Source organism: Sturnus vulgaris, chromosome 2 (assembly GCF_052056855.1).
Source record: "Sturnus vulgaris isolate bStuVul1 chromosome 2, bStuVul1.hap1, whole genome shotgun sequence".
In the NCBI taxonomy this organism is placed as follows: domain Eukaryota; kingdom Metazoa; phylum Chordata; class Aves; order Passeriformes; family Sturnidae; genus Sturnus; species Sturnus vulgaris.
Window position 1 is genome coordinate 51,339,031 of NC_142244.1, and position 26,756 is coordinate 51,365,786.

General features: G+C 41.1%; 1 protein-coding gene across 4 annotated transcripts in view; it reads left to right on the plus strand.

Annotated features, from left to right (window-relative positions):
- Window positions 1-26,756, plus strand: part of MTUS2 (microtubule associated scaffold protein 2) — a 254,278-nt gene that overhangs the window by 193,183 nt on the left and 34,339 nt on the right. For all 4 annotated transcript variants that reach the window (XM_088159533.1, XM_088159531.1, XM_014879667.2 and 1 more), the window contains exons 6-7: window positions 5,597-5,695; window positions 10,708-10,916. In XM_088159533.1, coding sequence (XP_088015659.1) covers window positions 5,597-5,695; window positions 10,708-10,916 — 308 coding nt within the window. The remainder of the gene's footprint in view (window positions 1-5,596; window positions 5,696-10,707; window positions 10,917-26,756) is intronic.

Genomic DNA, 26,756 nt, shown 5'->3' on the forward strand with positions numbered 1-26,756 from the left:
GTTCAAAAAATTCACCCGGTCAGTTCCCGTGCTTCTACAAGTACCAGTAAATCATATATAACAGGACAGGCTGTTAAATGCAATCAGTCAAGATGAAAAATAAGAGGCCAGTGTTATCTCAGCTCTCACCAGCAATCTCATAGTGTAAAATGTGCTTTTTTGATCAGATTCTGCAAAATCCAGACAGCACAATATCAGCAGGAGGGAAAGGGATGAGCTGAGGTCACCTGAGTGGGGAAAAGTGAGCACCAGCTCTCTTGCAGGGATGAAGGGAGAAGAGTCTGCTGCTGAACTTTGTTCCCCCTTGCAAACACTTTCCCTTCAAAGCTGAATAGCACTGTGCAGCAGGTTACATTCATATTGTTCCTGTAATGAACACAGGGATATGCAGCACTACCTTGCAGATGGGAGTTCATCTGCAAGTTTTCCTGCCTTTTTTCTGGGAACCTCTCTAAAACATGCCATAGCACATGTGTAGGAAGAGACAATAAAATGCCATAGGATCCATGCAAAATGGCAGAAAGAAAAAAAAAGAGCAGTTGTTTTAATTCTTTAATGTTGGATGTTCTGAATTACCCTGAGATTTTCCATTCAGTCCAAAGAATGATTCGCTTTATCAGGTTTTATTTTTTCCTTTATTTTTTTAGACACCAGCTAAAGAGACTTTTTTTTTTTAATGCAAGAACAAGGCAACTGTTTTCAGACAAGACAATGAAATAGTCATTGTCCCTTTTTTCTTATCAGACTTGAAAACAATTTGAAACAATTACAAAGGGAAAAGCAAAAGCATTAGTAGTTTCTACTTCAAGAAATCATAGCCTTTCTTCCACATCTACTTATTTATTCAGTCTTTCAGTGTCTCATAGATCACAGGAAGTAGAGAGTCTCTAGAGAGAATTAGACTGCTCTCATTCTACAGAATCCATCATATTTCCAGCTTTGCTCATTTTTTCTCAAACAATGCATGCAGGGATGTGTCATTACTCACCAAGGACAAGACTAGTCATAGGTATCAGGGGGAAAGGCAGAGGAAAACTCAAAGGGGCTCTCTGTGTCTGTGAGTGACTGAAGACACTTCCTCGGTTGTTTTTTGGTTTGTTTTTTCTTTTAACTTGCAGACTTCATTAGTTAACTTATAAAATACTCCTGAGAACAGCTGGAATCCATCTGAATGCAGTCAGTCCCATTGAATTGTTAATGATGTCTACAGTGTGTTAGGGTTTGTGTTGGAATAAATACTCAATGTACAGTTTGTTAGCGTGCTTACAGTCTGAAGTCTGAAAGAAAATTGAAGCCTATCCCAGTATACTGCCTTTTGAAGACTCAAAAAGGTACAAGTGCTGATTCTGCAGTACTTGAGAAGATGTCTTGGGTAAGGTGTCTTTTGCTCTGGTTCCTAGGCCAGCATTCAGCACTGCTGGGGGAATGGAGAAGTGGCTTTGTTTGTCTGCTATTTTTCTAAGTGATTTCTGGAATGTTTGCCTTGTGTTTCTAATTATTTTGCATCTGCTCCTTCTGTTTCATTTGGAGCAGGCTGTGTATGTTAATTAGGAAATGTAAATACCTTTACAGAACTGTGTGTTTAGGGGCCTTTTCCAAAAGAAAATGTTGTAAACACACTGGTAGAAAAGACAAACAAATATTTATTCTCATTGTTCTCTTAGGGCCTGAACTATCATTTTTTTATGCAAGTATATATTTTAAAAGAGAGGAAATGTTGGGAGATTTCTAACCTTAAATGGAATGTAGATTCACACAGAAATTAGTACTTTTTGGCTTTGATTACTGGCTACCAGAAACAAAACTTCTCATTGCATGAGTTCTTCAGTGGTAGAAGTTGGCAAAGCCTTGGAAACTGTTCCAGGAAGCCTGGAAGTTAATGGTGGTTCCTGAGATGCCAGGAGCATTTTGCTGGGAAGCTCAGTGCTAAGAGCCCTGATTATACAGCCTGCAGGAATAAGGCTAATATACAAGAATTTAATACAGAGCTAATTGGAATTCTATATTTCCAGTCTGTGGGCAATAACATTAAGAATTTGAAGTAAATTTTGTTCCAGATCAGATTTAATATACATTATAAAAGACTAATTTAGAAGAAAATTTTAAAAGTGTGCAAGTTCAAGAAAGATACACTTATGGTGCTTAATTTCCTTTTGTAATTTCGTGTATTTTTTATTATTTTATGATTGCATGTATAACACCTTTTGACATCTCAAAATATATATTATAGAATATGATTTAAGGTTTTACATGTGTTCAGGCCTGTAATAACAACTGAAAAATGTTTGCCCTGTTTCCTGAGTTACCCTGGAGCATCAGACTGTTTTTGTGCATTTTTGTCTTTGAATTACTTTTAGTACACTTCAAGCTAGAAAAGATCAAGCTTTATAACCTCCTGCTGTACCATACCCTGTGCTACTGCACATTATGCTAATTGCTACACCAGTGCTCTCCCTCAGAATTTTTTAAACCTGAAATTCTATATTTCTGTGAAATGACAAATTCGGATCCCAAACACTTGTAATCTGAAGATTTATTTTCCCTGCAGGAAATCAACATGTTTTCTGAATCTTTCTCTTCAAACCAACTAACAGCTGTTGTTTCAAAAGACAAGGACTAGCCCCATTTTTAGAAAAGCATTCAGCTCAAGCTCTTACATGAGGTCTGATGCCAGGGATGGCTCTTGCCCTGAAATTTCCCTGTGGGTGATGAGCTTAGCAAAACGAAAACAGTTTGTGCCTGCAGACTGTCCTTCCTTCTGCCTGCTGTGTGCTTTCTAAATCCCTCTCCTCTAAGGAGGGCCACAGAGAGGCCACCAAGGCCCTTCTACTTATGAAGGAGAAGTTGAATAATTGCTAGCTCCATGTGTCCCTGTCCCCTTCCCAGCAAGGCTGTGCTGGGCGCTGGCTCTTCCCTTGTGGCACAGCCCCTCCTCCCTTGCCCCACCAGAGCCTAGGAGCTCTCAGTCTTGAGAACTGAACAAGGGCACTAATCTTCCTTGGTATTAGTCAATTATTATTATTATTAGTCCTTGTTATTATCTTTCCTTGACCAGATATCTGTTTGCACCTTCTTTCTGCCTGTCTTCCACTTTCTGGAGCCAATGTCCCCCCACGCAGCTGTGCCTGGGCAGCACCCATACACAACTCCCACTGCTCTCCACAGACCCTGCCTTGCCCTCTGCAGAATTCTGGGCTTCTTTGCTCTGTTTTCTTTCAGCCAGGCTCTAACTGGGGAATTGATTCTCGTTTTGTGCTTAAGGTCAAGGGACTGAATGAATTCCCCAGGTGTTTGTCGTTGAAAATGTCTCAAAACCAAAAGTAGTTAATTATTTACATGCCTAAGGAAAGCATAAGGAAAACACACACTTTTCTCTGCTGTTGCCTGTGTTTGGCATCTGGCATAGCAAAATTTATGGAGGAGCTCTGTATATGGCCCATTCGTGCATTATATTTTTATTTTGAAAGCCCCAGAAAAGCCAAAGCCTTATTATCATGAAAAAGTGATGCTTGAATCTGTAACTATATAAACTATGTCTTATAAAACAAGCCCTGATCTTCTCTCACAGCTGCCATCTCAGGTTGGTCCTTAGTAATGAAAAGGCACCATAAACTTATTTTATGTCCTACTCTGTAGTAAAGTTCAATGTAATGGGGGGCAGGCACAGGCAATTTCTGTCTTCAGTCAATTCACTGAGAAAAGTATGAATCACAAATGAGAACCATCGCCTCTACATGTTGTATTTATGAACAGCAGAGAAAATAGAGATGGACAAAAGTAAAGGTATGAGCAAGGGTTCAGGCTTTACAAGCCTCTGACAGCTGATGGTGTGATTTGCCTGTGAGCAGTGGAACAGAGTCAAAGAGGGTTTTAGAGCTTGTCCCATGCTTCCCTCCCACAAACAGCTGTACATGCAGGTGTATGTGCTCTTTCCAGAAGCACTCTGCAAGCAAATGCTGAGACAGTGCTAGAAATTATGCAGCTCAGCTTCTGGTGTTTGGCAAATGCTGTGTCTGCAGCTCTCTGCATGCAAGTCCTGATGCAGACAGAAGTGGAAGGATGGAAATGCATCAGAAATAAACCTATATACTGCAGCTGTGACTAGGTGTGGCTTTGGAGGGAGCAGAAAACTAGTAAACCAGTAAGTGTCCCTGAAGATTATGATCCCCATATAAAATTTTCATTTTTCTCCACTGTTGAAAGAGCCAGGTCACATTTGTATTAAGCAAAACGGAAGATAGTGTTAGCTTTTGGACTGCCACTGTCATTAGGCACCACCAAGAAAATCTGATTTTGTTTTCCTACTTCGGATACTTCAGGTTCTGTGGGACATTTTCTTACATCTGTGAACACACTCATAAGAGAGGGGAAAGTTAATAAAGCAAACTTTGTTTTCCCTCTACAGCAAGTCATTTGCCTTAAATCTCTCTGTTTTTCCTGTGTATCCGGGGGCTGTGACACAGTCCTTCAGGCTAAAATGCAACCCTCAACAAACACTAATGGTTTAAAAAAAAAAGCAAACAGGAAAATGCATTATTGTCTCAGGGGTTTGTTTTTTACTGCTCTTTCTCCTTACTTCCTTGATGAATGTTTTCAATTTGAAATCCTGTGTCTGTGACTGTCACACCATGGTCAAACAAGCAGGGCAGGACCTCATGTTACTGCACACAGCATGGTGCCCACAGCTATTTTGATGGGAGCTGTGGGTGGGCAGGAGGAGCTGAGCTTGGGTGGCCACGCTGGCTTTCAGAGGAAGTTGTATCTCCCTGGTGCAAGAGGCAGGCACTGACTGCAGAATTCTGACATCTGGCACACCATCCCAAAGCCCTGAGCAGAGAGCTCCAGTGGTGGGACAGATAGCAACAGACACTGAGCTATCTCTCTGAAATATTCCATGCCCTGTTTCATCCCACACTGGCACAGTGTCTTGTAGGTTTGTGCCCTGAATGTGCTTGCCCACCTCTGTCCCTGCCTGACTCAGTGCACAGGCAGAAACCCACTCCCAAATGTCTGGGCAGCCACATCCAGCACAACTCTGACACCTCCTGCCTGCTTCTGGTCCTAGCCTCTCTCCTGAATACATGAGGCCATCTAGGGAAAGCTGGTCTCCAGAAAAGGCAGCTTCCTTACCTGTGTCCCTTCCTTACCAGGGCAGGGACTTGCAGGTAATTTCAGTCAGCTTTGCACAGTCAATTCCTCCCAGAATGAGGTTGCACAGCAAGGTAAAGAAACAGAACACAGCCCCCAGAACAGATAGGATGGGTTACCTGTGTAGCTATTGGTGCCTTAATGGCATTTGTCGTGGTGCAGATGACTGGAAAGCCAAGGAAGTGTGTAAGGCCTTCTTCTGTCCCTCTTCAATGCTGTGCATGTCAGCTCAGCCTCGTGTCCATGGTCATGGTTGCAGACGTGGCAGGTTGGCACCCAAGCCAGAAGTGCTGTGTAGCATCATTCTGTGCAGAGCCCAGGATATGTACTGGTGAAATACATTTTTCTACTTTGATGTGTATCTTAGTGACACAGTTCTGTACACTTACAAACAGAATTATAAACCAGATGTCTTTCTACCTTTGATTTTTTTTTTTTTCTAAAACAGGTGTGAAGAAAGAAGTACAAAAAGATCAGGATTCTAGCAGACCAGCTGTCTCATCCCCTAAGAAATCGGCAGTAACAGCCACAAAACTCCATTCACCAGGTATTTATGAACCTGAAAGCATGTTTCAGGAAAGATTTAAACTTGTTGACTTTGCACCTCTTGTTAACACACTCAAATCTGAGACTTACTATTGTAAAGTGAGGATTGATTGAGTCCAAGGCTCATTAAGCTGGCTGCAGCAGGCTCTATCATACCAATGCATAACCTGAATAGACTTTTGTTCTCTTTGTTATAACCATGCAATCATCTCTCTTTCAAAACAAAGTTGTTGCTATTACATGTTTAAAGGCATAGGAACATGTTTTTTATCATTACCATTTTCTTACATAAAAAGAGGACAGATACATATAGCAAAATAAAAGACACCTCAGACAATTGCCTGGAGTGATAAGTGTATTGCTCAGAAACTACTCTTATGCAGAAGCACTAAATTTCCTGGGCTAAATCTGTGCATAACTGGAAAAGGGATTATCTATACAATATAGATACAACTTACACTTCAATATTGGGCACAAACACATGGTTTTAACATTTCTGAAGAATACCTTTTTTATTTACTGAAATGAAGAGAACTTATTTCTATTTATGTCTACTGAGTGTACATTAAGAAATGGATAAGGTGCCTAAAGGGTTTTTGTGAGGCTGGCCTTTAATTAATCTAAATGCTTCTGAAATTAGGGTGTGTGCTCTCACTGATCTCATTGTGCTTGCAGTTTATCTTCTGTTGCCTCATTTTTCAGACTCTGCTTGAAAACTTAAAATGTCATCTCTACAGCTATATGATACTTAAGTTATAACTGTGGAGGATAGAACCCCATGTTGCTTCATTTGGTGGCAAAATATAAAGCATGTAGAACAGCTCTCCAGCTCATATAACTTGCACCAAGAGTTTCTCCATTATTATTAAACTCAATCCCTATTCTTCTTCTCAACCAAAAAAATCAAGAAAATAGAAAGTTAAATTTAATCTTCCCAAGCAACAACAGGACACAAAATTCTTCTCCTTACAAAGATACTAGAGTAAAAAGATGAACTTATCACTGTCCTCTGAGTCATATAATTTACAGGCTATTTAGCACCTGGTGAGATAACAGAGAGATCCAAAGAATTTGTTGCAGTGTTAGACCAGAAGCTCACCAATGTTTATAACAGTGGGAGTCCAGTTTAAGCATCAGCACTGATTGTGGCTGTAGCAGCGTGTAGCAGCACAGCTGATTTGCTTCCACTAGGATTACAGAGCAAAATGGAATATTTGTACCGTGTATTTGTATTGTCTCAAGGAGGTCTGCATTTCCGTGGATGACTTAATAATTTTCAAGGCCTGAAGTTTTGGCATATCCAATTCATGAGGCCTGAAAGGTTTCTTCATTCTCATGAGAGGTTGAGTAACTGACTTCCATCCATCAGACTGATTTAGAATTTGTTCAGCTTGCTTCTCTGCAACTAAACCAGTGTAAATTTGTTTATCACTCTAAGGATCAAGTAGAAAAATAAAACTCATCTTCATTTATTGTTTTTAGAGTAGCCTTTGGCTACTCTATTCTTTGAAATCACTGCAGCAATAACAAAGCAATAATGACAATTTTTTCATCTACATATCAATTCAAAAGATACTCAAAGCAGCCTTTGAAGAGGATACACAGTGTAACTTTTTGATGGGGGAGAGTGTGCCTCACAGGTAATTCCACCACGGCTACATCTGACCATGAAACAGGTTCTAAAATTTCTGAGTGCTATTTCTAGGTTGTATATGCCTCTGTTACTGGCCTTCTCACATTCAGTTCCTTTTAATCAGTGCTGGTTTTTGACTGTCGTACACAAATTTTTTGAGCTTTGAATCTGAAGACTTGCAAGGGAGTTTTGAGATGCAGAGTCTTGCAGGGATCTCAATTTCATCCTTTGATGCAATACTATTCCTGAGATCTGTGTATAGAATCAGGTGTCCATAGATGTAAGTGCTCTCCTTCCACTCCATTATAGAATGGTACCAACTGCTTCTGGCATCTGTCACTCTAAAGAATGCTTTATATCAATTGTCTCTAAGTAATTTGCTCACTTTCCTTACCAAAATGTTGGAAATTGGACAGTTAAAAGGCGAATAAATTGCATTCCCCGTCTAAATCCTCATGGACAGTGTTAATTATGAGTATATACTTGTTATGTCTCCTTAGTTCAAACACTCACATAGATAAAAAAGACTTGGGAGTTTTGAAGCAGATCAAAGGGGTTCAGTGATTCCAGCACACACTGGGTCTGCCCCTCTGGTCCCACCATCAGCAAAAAGGACATTGAGGATCAGGGCCAGCATCATTAATATATACCCTATTTTGTGCAGAGTAACAGAAGAGAGACATCAATGGCAGAATAAGCTTAGTAAGCTGCCTTTCAGGCCCAAATGCACCGAGAAATTCAGATTTATCCCTGAGGAGAATAGCACCGTTTAATTTACAAGGACAGCTTATAATACTGACAAGGACAACACAGAGATGTGCACTTCAAATCTTCCAGTGAACAAGAAGGCTGGAAAGATATAAGACTATGCAACCTGACGGGCTTCTGTTTTAATTAAAACTGAACTGATTTCGAGGGCTTTCCCCTACACTTCTCCCTAAGCCTTCCTTCTGTTGTAACATCACCATCTTGCTTAAACAAATCAAGATTTTTATACTAAAAAGACAGATATTTGTGGCTGTTGCTTTTACGAATTTCTTATTTTGTGGTGTTACCTACCATACAGTTTAGAGCCCCTTGACATGAATGGAAGTCTGTATTTTCTTATTACTGCAGAAAAAGGTTGACAGGCTTTAAGTGACATAAAAATGGATAGGAGGGCAATAGCTATGCTGTTTGAACTCTCTTAATGACAAAAACTCCTTGTGCTTTATTATTTAGGTCTTCCACCAACATGGCATTAGTTAGTTTTGATGCTGCAGAACATGGCATTCTTTGTCACAAATGCAAGTCATGGACACAAAGAGTTTCAAAGGGTTTTTGCACTCAAGGCTCTTGGCAGTTGCACCATGAGATGCTTGGAGACATAAGGGAGCATCTCTGCTGGATCTGACTCCCTGTAAGCTTAGCCTGGAGCCAGGATGTAGCTGAGTAAGAGAGAAAATATGCTCCCAACAGCTCCACACAAGCTGGGAATCTGAATAAGTAGGAACATGCTCCTAGGGTATTGTCTGGGGGAGCCATACTGTTCTCCTGCCTGATCTAGTAAAACTGCCCTTAGGATCTATTTGCAGACCCAGACCACAGTCTTAAAGATCTAAAAGATCTAAAGCCCATCTGACAAAATTACCTCTGGAATTTGTAATGCTCTGCTTTACAAATTGGCTCAGATTCATACTGTCGGAGGCATCTCTGATGAAGGATTCTTTGGCTTTTTAGGAAAGGGATAGGTATATTCATGGCAGAAGACTATCCCCTATTACAATGATTGCTGGAGACTGGTTGTAGACGTGGTTTCTGTATTTTTTTTCAGGGACTGTATACTACAAAACTACAAACAGTCTTCTTTTTTTCATATTCTTGCACACACAACCGTTTCTACTAACACAGAAATGTTCCAGACCCACGTCCACCATCTCTAGTAACACATGGGACAAAGGTGTCTGACATATTTTCTCCCTCTTTCTTACTGACTTTAGCTTCTAGGATAAAAGCTGGCAAATAATGGGAGGATCTGTTGAAGACTGGAGGTTCCTGCCCAATATTCAGGAATGAGATAAAGAACACCAACTGAGGGGTAGCAAAAGGGAAGCAAAAAAAAATCACTGAGCTGTGCAAAGGTGATGCCCAGCTGGCCATAAATGTTTGCAGAGGAGAGTTCTCAGGAAGCAAAGAAGGTAAAGACAGAACAGATTTTTCCAAGCAATGGTTTGAGCAGCCTGATACTACCAGAACACTGTCCCTTCTTGCTTCATCCTCATAACTGGGTATATCCACAGAAATGGATAGTTGACTCAAGCAGAATGTGAACTTAGGGGAAAAACCTCACTGTCCTGAAGTGCTTATCATGAGTAAGCTTTAGTTCTGGTGCCATTGATACAAATATGACCATATATTTGGGCTGATATCCTAAACACAAGCTACACTAGTGCTTTCACATCTTTATACAGCATCAGGCTTGCTTCAAGCCAACTTGGAGCACATCAGAGGAACCAGAGTCTGTCTGGGCCTATTTCTGCAGGCAAACCATGTAGTGATTCTGGTGTGGTTGATGATGCCAAGAGAGCAGCCATGCAGAACCAGCGATGTAACTCTTGTGCATTGTGTGGCACTTGGGAGCACTTGAGTACACATCTGCTAAGTGCTGCAGTTTTAGACACGTTGTAAAGGTGAGAGAAAGGGGAACTCTCAAGGTAGACTGCATTATTGTAGATAAAAAGTAGTAGTGATACCCCAATAGAAGCAATGTTTGCATTCAGGGAAGGACAACTCCAGCCCCACATTGTCCTGTGTAGAGGCAAAATGAAATCTGCAAAGGCAAAGGAAAACTGGCACCTCTGTCCAGTCACCAAGCTGGGGGTTCATGTGTAGAAAAAAATATATGCAGAGTAGAAATGTCATCTAGCTGTTTTCCACATCATCAATAAGATAAGGTGAATCCTGACCTGGAAGTGCCCATTTCTCTCACTGCCATTCAAGAGAGTCCAGCGTCACAGATGCAGACCTCTGTTCTTGTAGATGTCTAGCAGGGGTGAAGTGATTCCTTCCTCCAACAAGCACAGTTCTCAGTGATACACTTTTAGGACAGCTCTCCTCAACCTGTAGAAGACTCTGAGCCTCAGAGCCCGAGGTGAGATGATTGTTAAAAAGCTTTGAGCTTTGGCCCCTAATGAAAGATATTTCACTGTGCTTTTTTTTTTTTTTTTTTTTTTTTTTTAAGATTTAAAATTCTTTGTGAGTGCTACAGACCTTTATTTCTTTTGTAATTTCCAAATTATGTCCAAATTTCTTTTGGACCAAAAGCCATAGGAAAACATAAAGGTCATGTCTATACATGTAAGTGAAGTGATCTGAATGGTCTTTTCTTCTCTCCTTTGTAGGACATCCCAAGCAGAGGCCAGCCACCCCAAAGAATGGATTGTCCCCCAAACCAGGAGAGGGGCGAGACACTGAAAAGCAGTTCATTCAGAAACTGAAGGAGAAGTGTGATGAGCAGTCCCGGCAATTAATCAATATCCAAGAGGAGCTTAAGAGGGCCAGCTGTGGCTTTGATGTCTTTGCTATAACAACACAGTACTTTTTCAGGCAGGTAAGTGCAATGGGTGCTTCTTGCTATTGAAAAGATTCTTTGCCTTTACACCTGTCACTTGCCCAAATTTATTCCATAGTCACTGAAAGCTTGTTCTTGGGACCAAAGCATGTAATTTCTTTACAATTATTATTATGAGAAAGGAATTTAAATTTCATAGAATTATAGAAAAGAAATCTGCAATGACAAAGGAAATCTGGCACCTCTGTTAAGTCACCAAGCTTGGGGACTGGGTGGCCAAAGAAATTGTGTGTACAATGTAGATGTCATCCAGTCTGATAAGGTGAATAATTTGATGCCATATATTTGAAAAAAAGGGTACAGGAACTTGGAAAAGGAAGAATCTATTCTTCCTGCTCACCATGAATCAGGCAGGGTATCCCTGTTAGAGGGCTGTCAATTCCTGAAGATGCTAGGATAACATTATCTCAGCATGTAGAGGATTACACGATTACACCCAGCAGATATAGAGAACATAAAGAAAATATTGCTGGGAGTTAGAGAACCCTATTAATTCACTCAAGTCAAAATGAATAAATTTTAAGACAACTGAAATAACCATGAAAGACTTGAAGGTATTGCTTGTTTCAAAAGCTGTTTAGTGATCTAGGAAATGTAGCTGGGCTCTGAGGTCCAGGCCTGGTGCACACCATGCCCATGTATTTTATAACATCCCAGGTTAAGCTGGTGTCCTGGCTGCTTTGTAAAACAGGCAGACAATTACCAGCAGTAGGACCCAAGGTTCAGATAATGCCCTTGATTGCCAGTTGTCTGCTTTTGGAAGAGACAAGAATTAATTTTCTGCGTTAAATGAGAGAAAGAAAAGCAAGGAAACAGAAACTAAATTCAGTCAGCCTTTAAAATTCTGAAATACTTTATTTAGTTTTGAAGGTTTTTATATTAGTGGGAAAGGTTACCTTTGAATAAATAACCACAGTTCACACTGTTCCATAAGTAGGAGCTGAGCTTGTCAGGGAAGATTCACTGGACTGAAAAAACAGGGAGTTTTTAAAATGTCCTAAATATTTTAAATACCTTCCCGGGAGATCTTTCCCCTCTAATTTTCTTTAGGCTTGACATTTCTGTATTTCAGGACTTGTTGGATATTTCTAAACACTTTTGGGTGGGTTTGGGTTTGGTGGTTCTTTTTGCTTGGGTTTTTTTAGTTTGGTGGTGGGCTTTTTTGTTTGCTTGAGGTTTTTTGGGGTTTTTTTTTGAGCTGGCTGTGGAATATCCTGGTTTAAATCAGAGGGCAATAAAAAAGGGCAGAGTATTGTCAGCTCAGCTTTGTCTGTGCATTGTCCACTGGGGAGAGATTTTTCATCAAATGCCTCATTCACAATTTGCTGAAGGAACTCTGGAATCTTGGGCATATCTCCTTCATCTCCTCTGGATTTGTTTTAAATGAGAACAGCTGTTGCAACTGAGCTTTGAGATGACTGTCCTGCTGTTGGTGCATGTTGGATGTGTCCTGAAAATGCCTCCTAAATTGAACAACTTAGGTGTCTTTATGTAATAGCATCCTCTCCAAGTCTTGGCCAAGCATAGCTGCACCTCATGTTTCCAGCTCCTCTGTATTTATCAGGCCTTCTGGGGATTGCAGTAATACTCCTCTGAGTGGCTGGAGGTGAAAAATAATGCACCTGTAGAATTTAAGTGCCTTCAGGTTTGGGCAGGATTAGAAGTAGATTTGTTTCAGTTCCATGCAGATGTGGCACCTCCTTTAGGAGAATAGTTGCTTTGGGCTCCATTTTTAGTGCATGCAGGCAGGTGAGCACTTCATGAAGACTATTTAAAGCACCAAAGACCTGAATTTCTGCTTGAGTTACTCGCCTGTCTCATGTGAGACTTCCAGGGAGCACTAAAGCTGCTGCACTTTTAAATTCAATGCTGAAGTTGAGAGCCTACATACAGTGGGACAATCTGGGACTACTCAAGCAGTTATGTAACTGGGCAGTCATTTGTCTTGCAACATAGACACAGACTTACAAGTTTTTGAGTGGCATTTGCAAACACAATCTGTAGACATTTTCTGAGGTGGCATTATTGTCTGAGAGCTTGAGCAAAATTGAGTTGGCTGGCTTTAAGTTAGGGCAGCATGGGAAAAAATAAACCAACTTTTCACATTATAAAAATATTAACAGTTGGGTGTTTCTGTTTCTGAGAACCCTGCAGGCAAAATGGTTGAGGTCTGAGTGGAACTGCAGTGTGGCAAAGCAAAAACTTTCATTCAAGAAGAAGGTGCAGCCTTATTCCAGAGAAGTTTGGGGTTGATTTGTCCACTCTTGTTTAGCAGAGGGCCCAATCCTATTTTGGTACTAGGGAGCCTCTTTTGGGCTGATAGTCATTTTTTTGGCTGATAGTCGTTTGTGTCCAATGTCTCTCTCTCTCCTTACATCACAACAAAATAATGTTCAAAACACAGATTTTTCTCCGATTTGAACCTAAATTCTGTTGTAAAATGTGCTCCTAGGCAGTGAGGACAGGACTGAATCTTAAAAACAGCCCAAGGACCAGTGTTTTGCATGCAAGTAGGAGTCTGCCTATGCCTGTGGCTCTCTTGTCTTGCTCACACTCTTTCTGTTCTCTTTCCAAAGCTGGGGAAAGTACCAATGCAAGTGGTCCAACAGACATGTTTAGCTGTGTAGAAAAAGAGTGTTGTATGTAATAAAGAGTGTTGTACCACACCAGCAGTTTCTTTGAGTGCTTTAAGATTACATGATCATTTTCTTATAATTTTTCTGGATTTGTTTTCTGACTGTTTCAGACCACTACTGAATGGTATCCTGGAATCACCTCTCTTCCTCAGTTGAAAATACTCTTAATTGGCAAGATTGGCAGCTAGAGGTGCACAACATGTAGCAAAATTTAATATAGACCCATTAAATGCCACTTAAACCAATTTTCTATCCTTGAGAAAAGCCTAGGCATTCGAAGTAGGTGATAACTGAGGCAGTAGACATACAAAAATATTAAAGCAGTAGTTCTGACATAAGCATGAGAAGCAATGATTGCAGTGCCTCTGCAGAGCATGGGTTTTAATTATTATTTAATTAGTAGATGTATTAACTTAAGACCCTCATATGTGCACATGACTCTTTTTGACTTTTGGAACTGCTTCAAGTTAATTTTGAAGAGGAGCAGATTAAGTTTGTCCTTCATGTTGTCAGATGTTCATCTTGCCAACACAGCCCTTGTGCTGTGCTGGTATTCCAAAGGGAACGACTGACTGACGGGAGCTGGAGTGATACCAGGAAGGCTTCTTAGAGCAAATATTTCCAGAGCCCTGGTCAGGATCAGTCCTGACCTGCTCTGGCTTGTTGACCCAGTGATAGTGGCAGTCCTGGCCCAGTTTCAGCCCTGTTCAGAGAAGTGGCCAGCAGTGATGTCTCTTGGAAGTGGTAACAGTGCCATCTAAAGGAGAGTAACCCAAAGTGGCCAATCCAGAGAGAAAATCTTTCCGGATAAAAAGAGGGAAAAGTCTCCACTTTCATGTCTCTAGTACACAACAGTTTGTGCCGAGGGCTGTTGTGACCAAACTGCACGAGGTGCTGGAAACTGGGCTGAATGACTCTCTGCAATCCAGCCTGCCCCAGCAGTCAGAAAGTGGAGTCCTAGTTCTGCCTCTGGAATTTCAGAGGAGGACTCTAAAGCTACAGAGCATGTGAGGAGAAGGGATCCTTTCTGGGCTGCAGACCTCAAGGGTGGGAAAAAGTAAAGGAAAGGGTTATGCTGGGGTAGTCTGTCTCCAGCTTGGGTCTGGGGGAGTTTCCACACCTGCAGCATGGTCTCTTGGTATGGTTTAATCATGGGGGAAAAGCTCCTCAGGACAGGTCACAGCACGAGTGCATCTGGATCAGCTGGGAATGGAAGGAGCCACAGAGATGTCCTGAACAAGATTTGGGGCAACACTGCAGTACTTGATGACATCCCAGAACTTTGTGTCTACCAGGGAAAGGAATGTCACCAGTAACCAGAGAGTGTGTGTCTGCACATCTAATGGGTATACAATGTGTGTATTCCAGAAAGGTAAACACACATAGGAATATCCTGCAAAATCTAGGATGGGCAAGGAAAACCTTTTCCCTCATTCAAATGACAAGTAGGTGTGTGCTGGTGTGTCTTTTTAAGAGGAATGTTCCTGTCCTGTGAATGGACAATATGTCACCCAGTGTCATGTAGCATCCTTGGCCAGATGGTAATGACGGCTGGTGCTAGAGGCAAAATTGGTCATGCTATTTTTAAGTCACTTGGCACTTCCCACCATTGCCTCCAAAACATTACTTTAGGCTAACACTTCAAGGGATTATCTCAGGCTAAGCTGAAAATGGTTTATTTTCACAACTGTCCCAGAGAATAAGTTCAAGAGAAATATATCTGTTGTTTGTATCTGGTGCTGGCAGAGTGGTAAGAAGCCAGCACTCTTCAGAAAGATTGACCTTCTAGCTCTCAGGGGTAATGCTCTCCCAGCATTTGCAGAATATATTTGAATTTGGCCCAAAAATAGTCCTTAGGAAAGTGCCATTCCTCCCTCCTCATTATTATGTTAGGCTACGTGTCCTGTATTGAGCAAGTTTATCCTTTTCATTGCTCCTGATGAAGACCAGAGCAGTCAGAGCAGCTCAATATTTTCATTCTGTATCCTGAGAAAAAATACACTTTAGTCTCATCAAACACTGACAGTTTAGGGTTATGAATCGAAAACGTTTTATTGCAAGGAAAGCAAAACATTTTGTTTAATTGGGAGGGAAAAAACAGAAAGAAGCTCTGTCATTTAGAGCTGTCTAAACTCCTTTTTAAGGAGAAATGCACAAGATTTGGTATGTGGGGCTATTAGTTATGATAAAACAGAGCAGTAAGAATCCAGAGGTGTACTCCAGCAAATTTTAGTTTTGGAAGGTGGAAGAATATGCTTCCTGGAGAAGCATTGGTTTAGTTACATGGCCTTGTTTCGAACAAAAAAAGGAAAAAAAAAAAAAAAAAAAAAACAAAAAAAACCCAAACAAACAAAAAAACCCCCAACAAATTAGACTGTGTTTGTATCCTTAGCTGAAGAAGAATTTTGTTAGTTACACATAAATATTTTAAATTTTGAGATAAAAAAGAAATAGCCCCAGGCATTTTAATGCTCCTCTTGAAGAGGTTTTAAATGGCCATTAAAAATTAAAGACCTCTTTATTAACAGGTTGTCCTTGAAGAGAAATATATTTAGGATGTGTGCCAAGCATCAGGTAAAAGTGGATTTATTTTCTCCTTTTGTTTGTATTATTGATCTCTATGTAAACAACTAACTTTGACAGCCTTGATTTTATACTGGAAAAAACAGATAAGAGTAGAAAGTGGTTCTTGTGATGTTGGCAGCCTCCAAGCTGGGTACACCTCTGGGCTTGAGGGATTTGGCAACACGTGTGAAGTGGTGTGAAAAGCAGTGATGAGTAATAGGGTCCAGTGCTACTGTGGCCTCTCATCATGCAGAGGACAGGGAAAACCCAAATCACAGTGTTTTCATGCTGTTCTTTAAGTTCAGCAAAGGAGTCAATGGAAATGTGTACCTCTTTTAAATTCCAAGCATTTTAAATTCCTCTCTTATAGCAAAGAGGCAATATTCTTAGATCATCGTTTGTTTGTTGGTGTTTTGTTTATTGGAGGTTTTTTCCTTTTGATTGATTAATTGATTACTCCCCACAGACATTCTACCAAGACTTCTAGTAAGAATGTAACATAACAAAGGCTTTGCAATTCCGTGTAGATCAGTAGGTGCAAGGTTCAGATATGAAAGTATTAATCACACCAGAAACTGGAGATTTTTTTCTGTTTCCATGCGAAAACAGAAATATTTAACAAATGAAAAGTTATAGATACCTTTCAGGAAGTGAATAAGGAAACCATAACTCTCATTAGCAGTGGGGTGGACAAGACCCGGCCTGTCCAGGTCAGAGGGATCCCATCCTCTCTTTGGGAGTCAAAAAGCAGAGCCTCCCTTCAAAACCAAGCTTTTCAGCACATCTCTTGTTTTACACATATATTTGTGTGCATACACTATTTATGACAAGACCAAATGTCACTCTTTAAAGTTGGTCTTAAGGGGGAGGCCATGCCTCGACTCACAGATAATCTTCAGAAGTCATTACAAGATGAAATTTTTGAACAGAAGTCTAAGAAGGATAGAATTAACATAGAGAGAGGTCGAATACTGAGTTCCCCTCCCAGAAGAAGCAGTGACCACTGAGAAACTTGACATATATTTACATGCTAGTGGTTACTTTCCAGTAACCTGTCCCTCTGGCACATCCAGGTCCTTCTTTCCTATGTGGCCAACCTCTGGCATCACCTCATTCTGTGGCTGAAGCCTCACCTGGAGATGCTCATTGCAGCATCCCAGGAGCTCTCCTGCCCTCAGATACACACCCATGGCCTTCTCTACCTTTTCCCTGCTTGGATTTTCACACCTCTGGTAGCAGTACTTTTGTTTGGTGGCTTTACATTCCCCTCAGGTCAAAGTGGCATGGCTCCATTAATATAGACATGTCTGATAATGACCTATATAGGCATTATAAAAATACTGGCAACAATGATCAGTGCACTAGAACGCCAGATTTTTCAAGTGATCTTAGTACTTCTACAGTCTAAAAAGAGGAACAATTTATTATCCATAATAAAGGTCTGGCAATGCTAAATGTCCATCAGACTAACTATGTGCCAGCTTTTTAATTGCAGGAATATTAGAGGTTTAGCCATCACAAAACATAAAGGCTAGCCTCACTTAAATCAATTTTTATCTTCTTATTTACCAGTGGAATACAATCTGTTTAAGTTAACATTAGCTTGCGTTTAACCAAATTACACAGAACAAAGAATAAAAAGATGATGGGATTGAACTGGGTTTGTTGAAAACAGAAAGCACTTGGCTGACTTTGTTAATATTTGAGCTCTATATAGCATTCTTAATAGAAATTAAGACATTACACTTTTTGTTATTCTGCAATTATCCCAATGAGTGCTAGACATTTTGAGGATGACTTAAAAAAATATGATGTCCCAGTCCTGGAGCATTTAACATCTAAGCAGGTAAAAGCTTGATTAAAACTGGCATGTCAAAGTGACTGAGTGTGGAGATTACCATATATTTAGTTTCTTAGGGGATTTGTATGGGAAGATAGGCATGTGTTTGTGTGTGTGCATGGATACACACACCTGCATGCATGCAAGCACACCATGCTGCATGTTCTGCTTTCAGGTATCCTCTGGGAAGAGCATCTGTGTTTCCAGTGACTGTATGGGGTATAGGGCTAGAGCACCAGAGGGCCTGGGATCACCAATGGAGTGATGGGCACCACTGGATGAGGACTGGACAGTGAGATATCCTGCCAAGTGCAATAGTGAGAGAGCCAAGAAGCCAAAACAAATCCACCTACAGCAGGAGGTGCGGAGGCAGCAATGGTTGTGTGCATGCAGCTCTGTGAGCTGTAGAAGAGAGCCCAGCGAATAGTTTCCCTTCTGCAGACAGGGATACTCCCTCTGTTCATATTTATTTACACCAAATGGGTATGATGAATATTTATATCCCACACAGGTTCGTCCCATCTGCCCTTGTTGGTGTTTCCCATGGTGCAGCACATGGCTCCAGGCAGCTGCAGGAATGAGCAGCAGGACGTGTCCTCAGCAGCACTGCTGAGCTGATGGCTGCTTCTGGGGCAGAAACACTCCACAGCTATTCTTATTACCACACTCTGGTTTTATCTGTGGGGGAAAATTACCTGTATTTATTCCTTGTTTTGTTTTGTTGGGGCTTTTTAACTGCTTAGTACACTACAGTCAATAAATAGACCCAGAGGGATGCTTCTCCTCAGGGGATGTATTGAGTAGGTGCACATGGATTGTACTAGAAGCCCTGCCACTTTTGGTGTGCTGGCTGGGGAGTACTGGGGTTCACCACCATTTACCCAAGATGTGTCTGAACTTGGACCTTATTTGAGGCTGGAGATGCCTTTATATACTTGAGTTTTGGTACTCCAGGCACTTGGCTACATGCTGCAGGAGGACCCTTTTGGTCCCATGACTCTTCAGTTCTCTGCAGGGTCTTGGCTTCCCCCAGAGTAGAGAAAGCTTTTCCCCCTTCATCTGGAATATTACATCACCTGGCACATGGGACATTCTTCCTGTGCCTGGCATGGGCACCTTGCTCAGGCTGAACCTTAGCCTGGGGGATTGGTCTGACCACAAGACAGTTAAGTACTGATCCCTTCAGCAGCTGAAGTTGGCTGCATTTCTGGAAATTATTTTTGAGGCTTCTTGGAAAAACTTGTGTAATGCTGAGCTGCCTGCTTTAAGCTGCCTCACACTTAGCAGCCAGGCAGGAGTTAAGGACCAGGACAGGTCTCTGATGGGCAAAGCTCCCCAGCCCTCTGGAGAGGCAATGACAACCCACGGATAACTTTCCCTAGGTTAGGGAAAGATATGCTTGATAGGTGTTGCAGAGTTATTCTGCCCTGGAAAGTAAAAGGAAAATGTTTAGGAGGGACTGGGTGTTGCCCAGATATCTCTATATTTCCTGTGTGATCCATGTTACAAAAGAAAAAGGTTTTGGGATTTCTCTCTGCTCTGATCGTAAAGAACAGAGATCACCTCCTGATTTGGTACAAGTTTCCAGATATTTAGCCTGAATTTTTTTGCCTTCACCTCTTGCTAACTGGTATTCTTTAAAGCAAACACATTACAAAGGAGCATAGGACACTCAAAGCAATGGCTAAATACATGAAAATAATTACTTTAGAAATAAACAAGGAACAGTTGGGTATGTACCATATATTTATGTAAGTGCCATTCATATGACTATATAATGCTTGAACTTTTTCCCCATAGTCTTGGAATATCTTCTGTTTCATGTAAAACTTAATTTCACCAATCTTTAGCTAAAATGAAGTACTGAGTGTTAGATGCACTTTAAAAAAATGTTCTGTCTTCTTTCTCCTGCCCCAAAGGCATTTTTAAATGTCATTTGTAGAAAGACTTCACATTATTTACTGTGTTCCCTCACCACTGCATACTCCTAGGCTAGAATGCTCTGCTGCTATAACTCCGTGTCTCCAAAATTACTGTCGCAGTCCCAGGGGGTGACAGTGTAAATATCACAAGTCCTCTTATGTAGATCCATCAGCAGACGCATTCTGAGCTGACGCACAAGAGGGACTTTGCAGCAATGTAGTGGAACTTTCCCTGTTGATCAGAATTCCTGGCAGATGTGAGGTTGTTCCAGTGCAAAGCAAGGCTTGAAAATACAGATAGACCATGACAACTATTTCACTTTTTGTGTTTCAAGACTGTTGTGCCACATCTGCAAAACCTGTCGTACACACATGCTGACAGAAATGCAGCACTTCCTTTATAAGTGAAGTTCTGATGTGATCCTCAGTTTTTCAGGTACAATTTCATATTCCCTTTGCAGTCCCTGTGGATTGTGGTTGCAGATTTTAGCAGCTGGAGAGCCAATATTTGATGAGTGGACTGCAAGCTGCCTGCACTTTTGAGCATATAAAACCAACACACTCACATTCCCACTGCACTGGGTTTGAGTGATGGATGCAGCAAAGCCAGGCTGAAAACAGCTTTGCCTGGAACTGTGGTGTGGCCATCAGCTGGAAGGGAGTAACCCCGGGAGTAATTAGAGTTTCTGATGTCAGCAAAAAGCAATGTGAGCTCCTACTGTGAACATGTGTTATGAAAAGCTGTCAAGATCTTTGGGTGAGTAAGCAGAGATGCAGCCAGTAGAAGTGAGGCAGTGACAATACCTGCACGTTCAGCACTGGGGAGACTGATGCTGAATAAATGACATTTAGCACTGGTGCTCACGTATCTTCAAAAGACAATGAAAAAATGGGGAGGAAAAAGAGAAGAGTAATGAGCAACTCTGAGATCTGGAAAAATCTCTTTATTGTGAGAGATAGCAGAGAACTCTTGATTTCTTTTTGGAAAAGGGCAAAGTGGCTTGAGTGCAGAGCAGAAGAATTCTCGTAAGGAGTTACTGCTCTGTATCAGAAAGAGCTTTCCCCAGTCAGGGGAAAGTCTAGCAGAAACCACTGCTAAACTTTTGCAGAAGTTTTGCAGCTTCAACACATGAAGGAAGCACAGACTTTTAGGACTACAGATGATCAGTTATCAGAAGAAATCGCTTTAAGAGGAGAAAGCAGATCCACACCTTCATGTCAGCAGTTTGTCAATGGATGCCTTTATAGAGGGAATGTTTTCATCAAATGTAATTATAGAACAGTAAAATATCATGTCCTATAATAAAAAAAATCATAATATTTGATTGAAGCATCCCTTTGTCCTTTGCCCTTAAAGTCTACTAAGATCTGTAGGTAGCAAGAATATCTGGACATTTAATATTTGGTGCTGCAATGCATGTTAGAGAGAAGATGCCTATTTTAAGGTTGGAAGCCTTTTTCAGAGGTTGAGTTTTCCACGCAGAACAGCTTTTCATCACACTCTCTAAAGCAGGGTTACTTGCATCTTCTTCTGAATTTTCTGGCAATAATCATGGCTTGATGCAGGATCTAGATTAGACAGACCATGACTCCAAGATATATATATAAATGGTAATTACTGTGTTCCAAAGGATAGCATTTTTGCTATCCTTTCAAGTGGGAAGTATATCTCCTTGGTACTCCTTCTGTGTCCCCACAGCCATCCAAGAGCATGTATCTGTGCTTTTGAATCATTTACCCAATGCACAACCTGTCTCTCGCTTTACCCCCCTTTCAGGTCTGAGCTATCTGGTTCCAGAAGTGAACTCTAAAAGGTTTCAGCTGCAATCTTCCTGAAATTCTCTGGCCTTGCTCTCACTCCTGAGATCTAATTCACTTGCAGCTTCCTACAATCACTTTTCACGTGTTATAACTTCAGAAGGTGGTAGTGCAGTTATTGTAATGATTTGAGAACTGTTTTTTATGGTTCTTTCTTAAAACCAGCTCTAACTACAGAAGAGGTAGTATAAATGATGCATTTCTAAAATGAGTTATAAAAATCATCTGAGCTAGGTTTTCTTTGTGTAAAAACCTCCCAAGCCCACAACTGAGTTTGAATTCTCATTAGTACTGTTCCTCTCAGCAGAGCACTGAGAATCTTTCCAATTGGAGAAACTTGGTCCATGTAAAGCTGCTGGAATTTTTTGCCACTGACATTGCTGTCATAGAATGTCAGCACTTGTGCCTTGCTCTGCTTGGCCTCAAAGTACAGCAGCTTGAAGTTGTCTTGGCTTTGGCCCAGAGTAATTCGGGAGTGGAGGAGAGATTACCTGTTTGCTGGGAGAAGGGAACATTTCTCTGCAAAGTTGATTTAAGAAAATGGCCATCTGCTTGCAGCTGCTCAGAGGTTTGGAATTTAGATATAGCCTTGCAGGGGATGTATTCCTGGGTAGAGGGCAGGTGAGGAGTTCAGTGAAAACATGCATTTTTCCTTGTGATCTTGATGCATAAATACTTGATATTTCATATGAGGAAATAAAAATTCCGTGACAGCGAGAGCTAGTTCATTTGGAATGCTTACTTTGTACTGTTCCAAACATCAAGAACTAGAAAACATAGTAATAAAGCATTGTTCTCTCATGAATTTTAACCATGGCCTTGCAAACTACTGACACTAAAATAAATGTAAGGCTACACTAGCAGAAATAACAAAACTCTGAAGGAATTCTGTTTAGATCCTCACATTCTTTTTATATGAGAACTGAATTTAAAAAGGAATCATCTGGCTGGGCTCTCTCACTTGAGAAACAGAGGTCATGTCGTCCGTGTTAATTTGTTAAATTCTAGAGCAAACATTCTATTCCTCCAAATATGCAGTAGCATAATTGTATAGTTGAAAAGCTATATTAAAAAACTTTTGCTTCCATATAAGTTGCCTGAGGACCATTAAAACCTCATGGTACTGAGAAATGCACAAAATGTGAAACCTCACTGTAAATCCAAGGGAAATTGCCATTCTGGGGCCTTCTGGCATGACTTTCAGCTCTAGCTGAGTCATCTCACTGAAACTCATTACTGACTGCTCATGGCTTCAGAAATCCCCAAATCACTGTATTACATTTTCTGAATTATTTTTTTTAAAGTTGGGCAAGAAGAAAAATAACAACCCCAACCTGGAAAATAATGAACCACATGTGTATGTCTGAAGAGCAATGTGCAGAACTGTGCTGCAGATGAGAGAGTTGTGTCAGAGAAAACTTGTAATGCACCTCCAGCAAGGAAAGTGAAGTGCAATAGAGAATGTATTTGCTTTTCTTATTTCCTTGGGTCAATGTAGTTTTCAGTCTGACAAGATTAGGGTTCAGGGGCTTGTGACAGGATTCTCCTCCTGGCTAACAGCAGAGTGTGGATTCCATTCCTTGTCCTGGGGAAGCTGGTCCTGTGCTAGTAAAATTGACTCTCTCCAAATTCACCTGCTTTAGTTTTAACCCACATCTGATTCAGTGCCCAAACACCTGTGGGACTTTAAGGAAGGAAGCTGGGACAAAACAAGTGAGAGGAGAGGAGAAGATTAAAATACTTCCTTTGACAGCAGCACTCATCTTCTTTGGTTTCAAGCACTCACAGAAATACAATGTGACTGGCAATTTCAAAAAGTGAAATTGGAGAGAGAATTTAGGACTAGTTGAGACTGTTTTCAAATTATACTGAAGAATTAACAATACTGACAATAAATCAATTTCAGTCTTTGAGGCCAGTGTTTGGCTTACTGAAAAATAGATTGTTTCCTCACTTGTCTGCAACTCTGTCAGTATACTCAGCTTCCCTCTTGTAGATATCAAAATTCTGAGAAAGTGCACCTGCATGTTCAGTCAGACAAACTGTAACAGTGTTTGAAGAGAGTGCATGCAGAGAATCACATAAAGTGTGCTGGATGTCCCTTCTCCCTGCCTTGCTCTCCCACCTTCGGCATGCCACTCCATCATTTTCTGAGCCTCCTGTTCAAAATGCATTGCTGGAATAGCATTTCCCTATTCTGCCTCCGCACTGCCTTAGACAAAATCGTGCCCGCAGTGATTGCCGCCGAGCAGACTTGTGCTCATGCCATCCTTTGGAGGTGCTTAATGTCGGTGTCACGGCCGCCTCCCGCTGTTGACTGCAGAGAATGCCAGGAGGCGGCAGCTGCCGATAGCCTGGCTTATCCATCACTCTGCAGAGCTGGGACATTACAGACGTGGCAGTGTCTCAGTTATGCACCAGGTCCTCTGCATCTCATTCCTGCAGTCTCCTGTTCCTTGTCTCCCTTCACCACTGCATATCCCTTTGTCCTCTGCAATGCCACCTGCAGAACAATCTTTCCTTTCTCCTTCATTTCATCTCTCTTTTTGAATCTGTACTTTAGTTTCTTTACCAGGTGAAGCAGTTTTTGAACTTTCGGTATGCCCCACCTCAGCCTTCTCTCCCGATTATCTCTCTGTGTATCCCCTTGGTGCTCTCTTCAGTCTCCTTGGTCCTCACCAGTAACCACTGTCTCCTTCAGCTTTCTCCTTGTTCCTTTTGCTTATTTCCACAAGCACTGGATACTGCCCTATCAACTTACTCCTAGAGCTGGCAGTCCTCTTGCAAACAAATTTGCATCCCTTCATGTTTCCTGTACTGTCTTTTGCTGCTCATGCCCTCAGAGTGTTTTCTATTCGAATTAAATTAAATATTTGTTTGACATACTTCACATGCTATGCCCCTCAGCAAGCCTTTCCAGCGTTTCATAAAGGATGAATAATATGCAGTTCCCTTCGGGATTCTCCTGCTCTGTGACACACATAGCACTGCATTAATACCTTTATTACCCAGAGCTTTCCCAAGACTTCGGTTCTGTTTTTCCTTCTCTATGGATCTCCATCTTCACACTTTGCCTTATGAAAATCCAGGGGAAGCACTATTATCTCTCCCAGGAAGGTTAGCCAGCCTCCATAAAATAGGGAAATATCAGATATAATAATGGTTAGGAATCCAAATCTTCTTATTTATGTTACAATATATATATAGAACCCTGATGATTTATTGTTTATTCTCTACAGAGCAGAGTGTATGCACTGATTCATAAAGACCATTATGGAGCTAAATAGAATAATGTGCTCCATTTGAGGACCATAGTAAATTATAAAATATGGCTAATTTTTCCTTACCTCTCCCAATTTATTTCAGATAGATGTAAAATACTGAAATTTTTTGGACAGTAAATAGGAATTGTATTATGTGCATTGTGGAGGAAAGCATTCATCTGTCACTGTAGGGAAAAATTGCTTCCCATGGTGCCTCTTTACTGTTAGAGTAGGTTGTTCATAGACTAAGCTGCTCCTCTGGGACATTTAGGAACATGTAGGTGTCCTCCTTGGCCTTTAATTACCTGGAAGCCTTACCCTGTCAGGTGCCAACTCCATTGTGTTTCCACTGAAGTCAATAAATATTGTAAAACATACCCCATTAAGTCGCTTGTTTTGTGCAATTACTTTTATGTTTTAAAATCTAATTTTATCAGACTTCTTTCTTTTATATTTGTTGCTAATCCAATACATAAGGAACACCTTTCTTTGTGGAACTTATCTGTATTTTCTCTTTCTAGTAATGAAAAAAACCCACAACTTTTATGAAGAATGGTTTTTTTTAACTAACAGTGCAGGTTTTCCCAGCCCATGTTGATCTCTGTCTTATTCACAGACTTCTTCATTCTGCCTTGAAGGGAAATGTGAGCCAGATTTGTTGGGACAGAGCTCCATGCAAAGCAGTTTGGCAGAGGCACATTCACATTCTGGGTGTGGACCATCAGCAAAATCCATAGCAATATGTTGGTGACAATGCACAGACAAGCAGTATTGCATGGATGGGAAAAGCTAGCAAAGTTCATTCCAGGTCATCAAATCCAGACCCTCCCTGCTGCCAAGTCCTATAGCTTCTTCCCAAAAATTATCAATTTTCAGCTTGAAAGTCAGTATATTCTCCTGTTTCTACCAGAGGACTGTTTCAGAATCTCGTGACTTAGATATGCCCAAGTTCACACCCTTTTATTCTTATGTAAATACATTTTTTGACCTTGAAGTACTTCTGCCTCAGCGTTCTCCCTATATTTATAGAACGCTGTAATTTTACAACTTTGCTGTTGTTTTCTTAGAAGAAGCAGATGTGTATTCACATGGCACCCTTCCAGTGGTGTGGGCTATATATTCCCTGCCTCAGAACTGCTGTCCTCCAAACACAGGGGACCAGAACTGTGTGAGGTTTCAGGTGAGATCTCTCTGTGGCTTTTCTTAAAGCATTTAAACTTCCCTCTTACTGTTTCCTAGAGCCTAAGGCTGTATTTGCTTTATTCAGATCTGTGCAGTAGACATCTTTCTTATTCATTCCATGACTGGATAGGAACACAGGTTTCTGCTATTGTTTCCAGCTGATGAGTTTCCATTTTCTACTTGAATTTCCTGTTATTTGTCCCTGTAATTGGGACCTTGGACTGCTCAGTATTCTATATTTCTTATCATGACCACTCCTATAGCCCTAAATAGCATCCAGCTTGATGAGCATGGTGTTTTAACTTGTCCCTTGATGAACAGTGCATCCCAGCATCTCATTAGCACTCACCAGTAGTTGACCAGGGTCAAAAGTGAATGACATAACTTGTCCCCCAGGATTATCTTTGAACAGCTCTATTCATTATCTCCACTCAGCCCAATAGCTCCGTTTACTGCAACTCCTTGTCCTCTTCCCCCAGAGGCCTCCTCCCTGCCTAACACTTCTTCAGCAACTCCCAATCTTTCCTGGCCTGATGATCAATGTTGTGGTTGGCACCACGTGGTCACTTGGTCCCCAATAGATGGGAGTTACA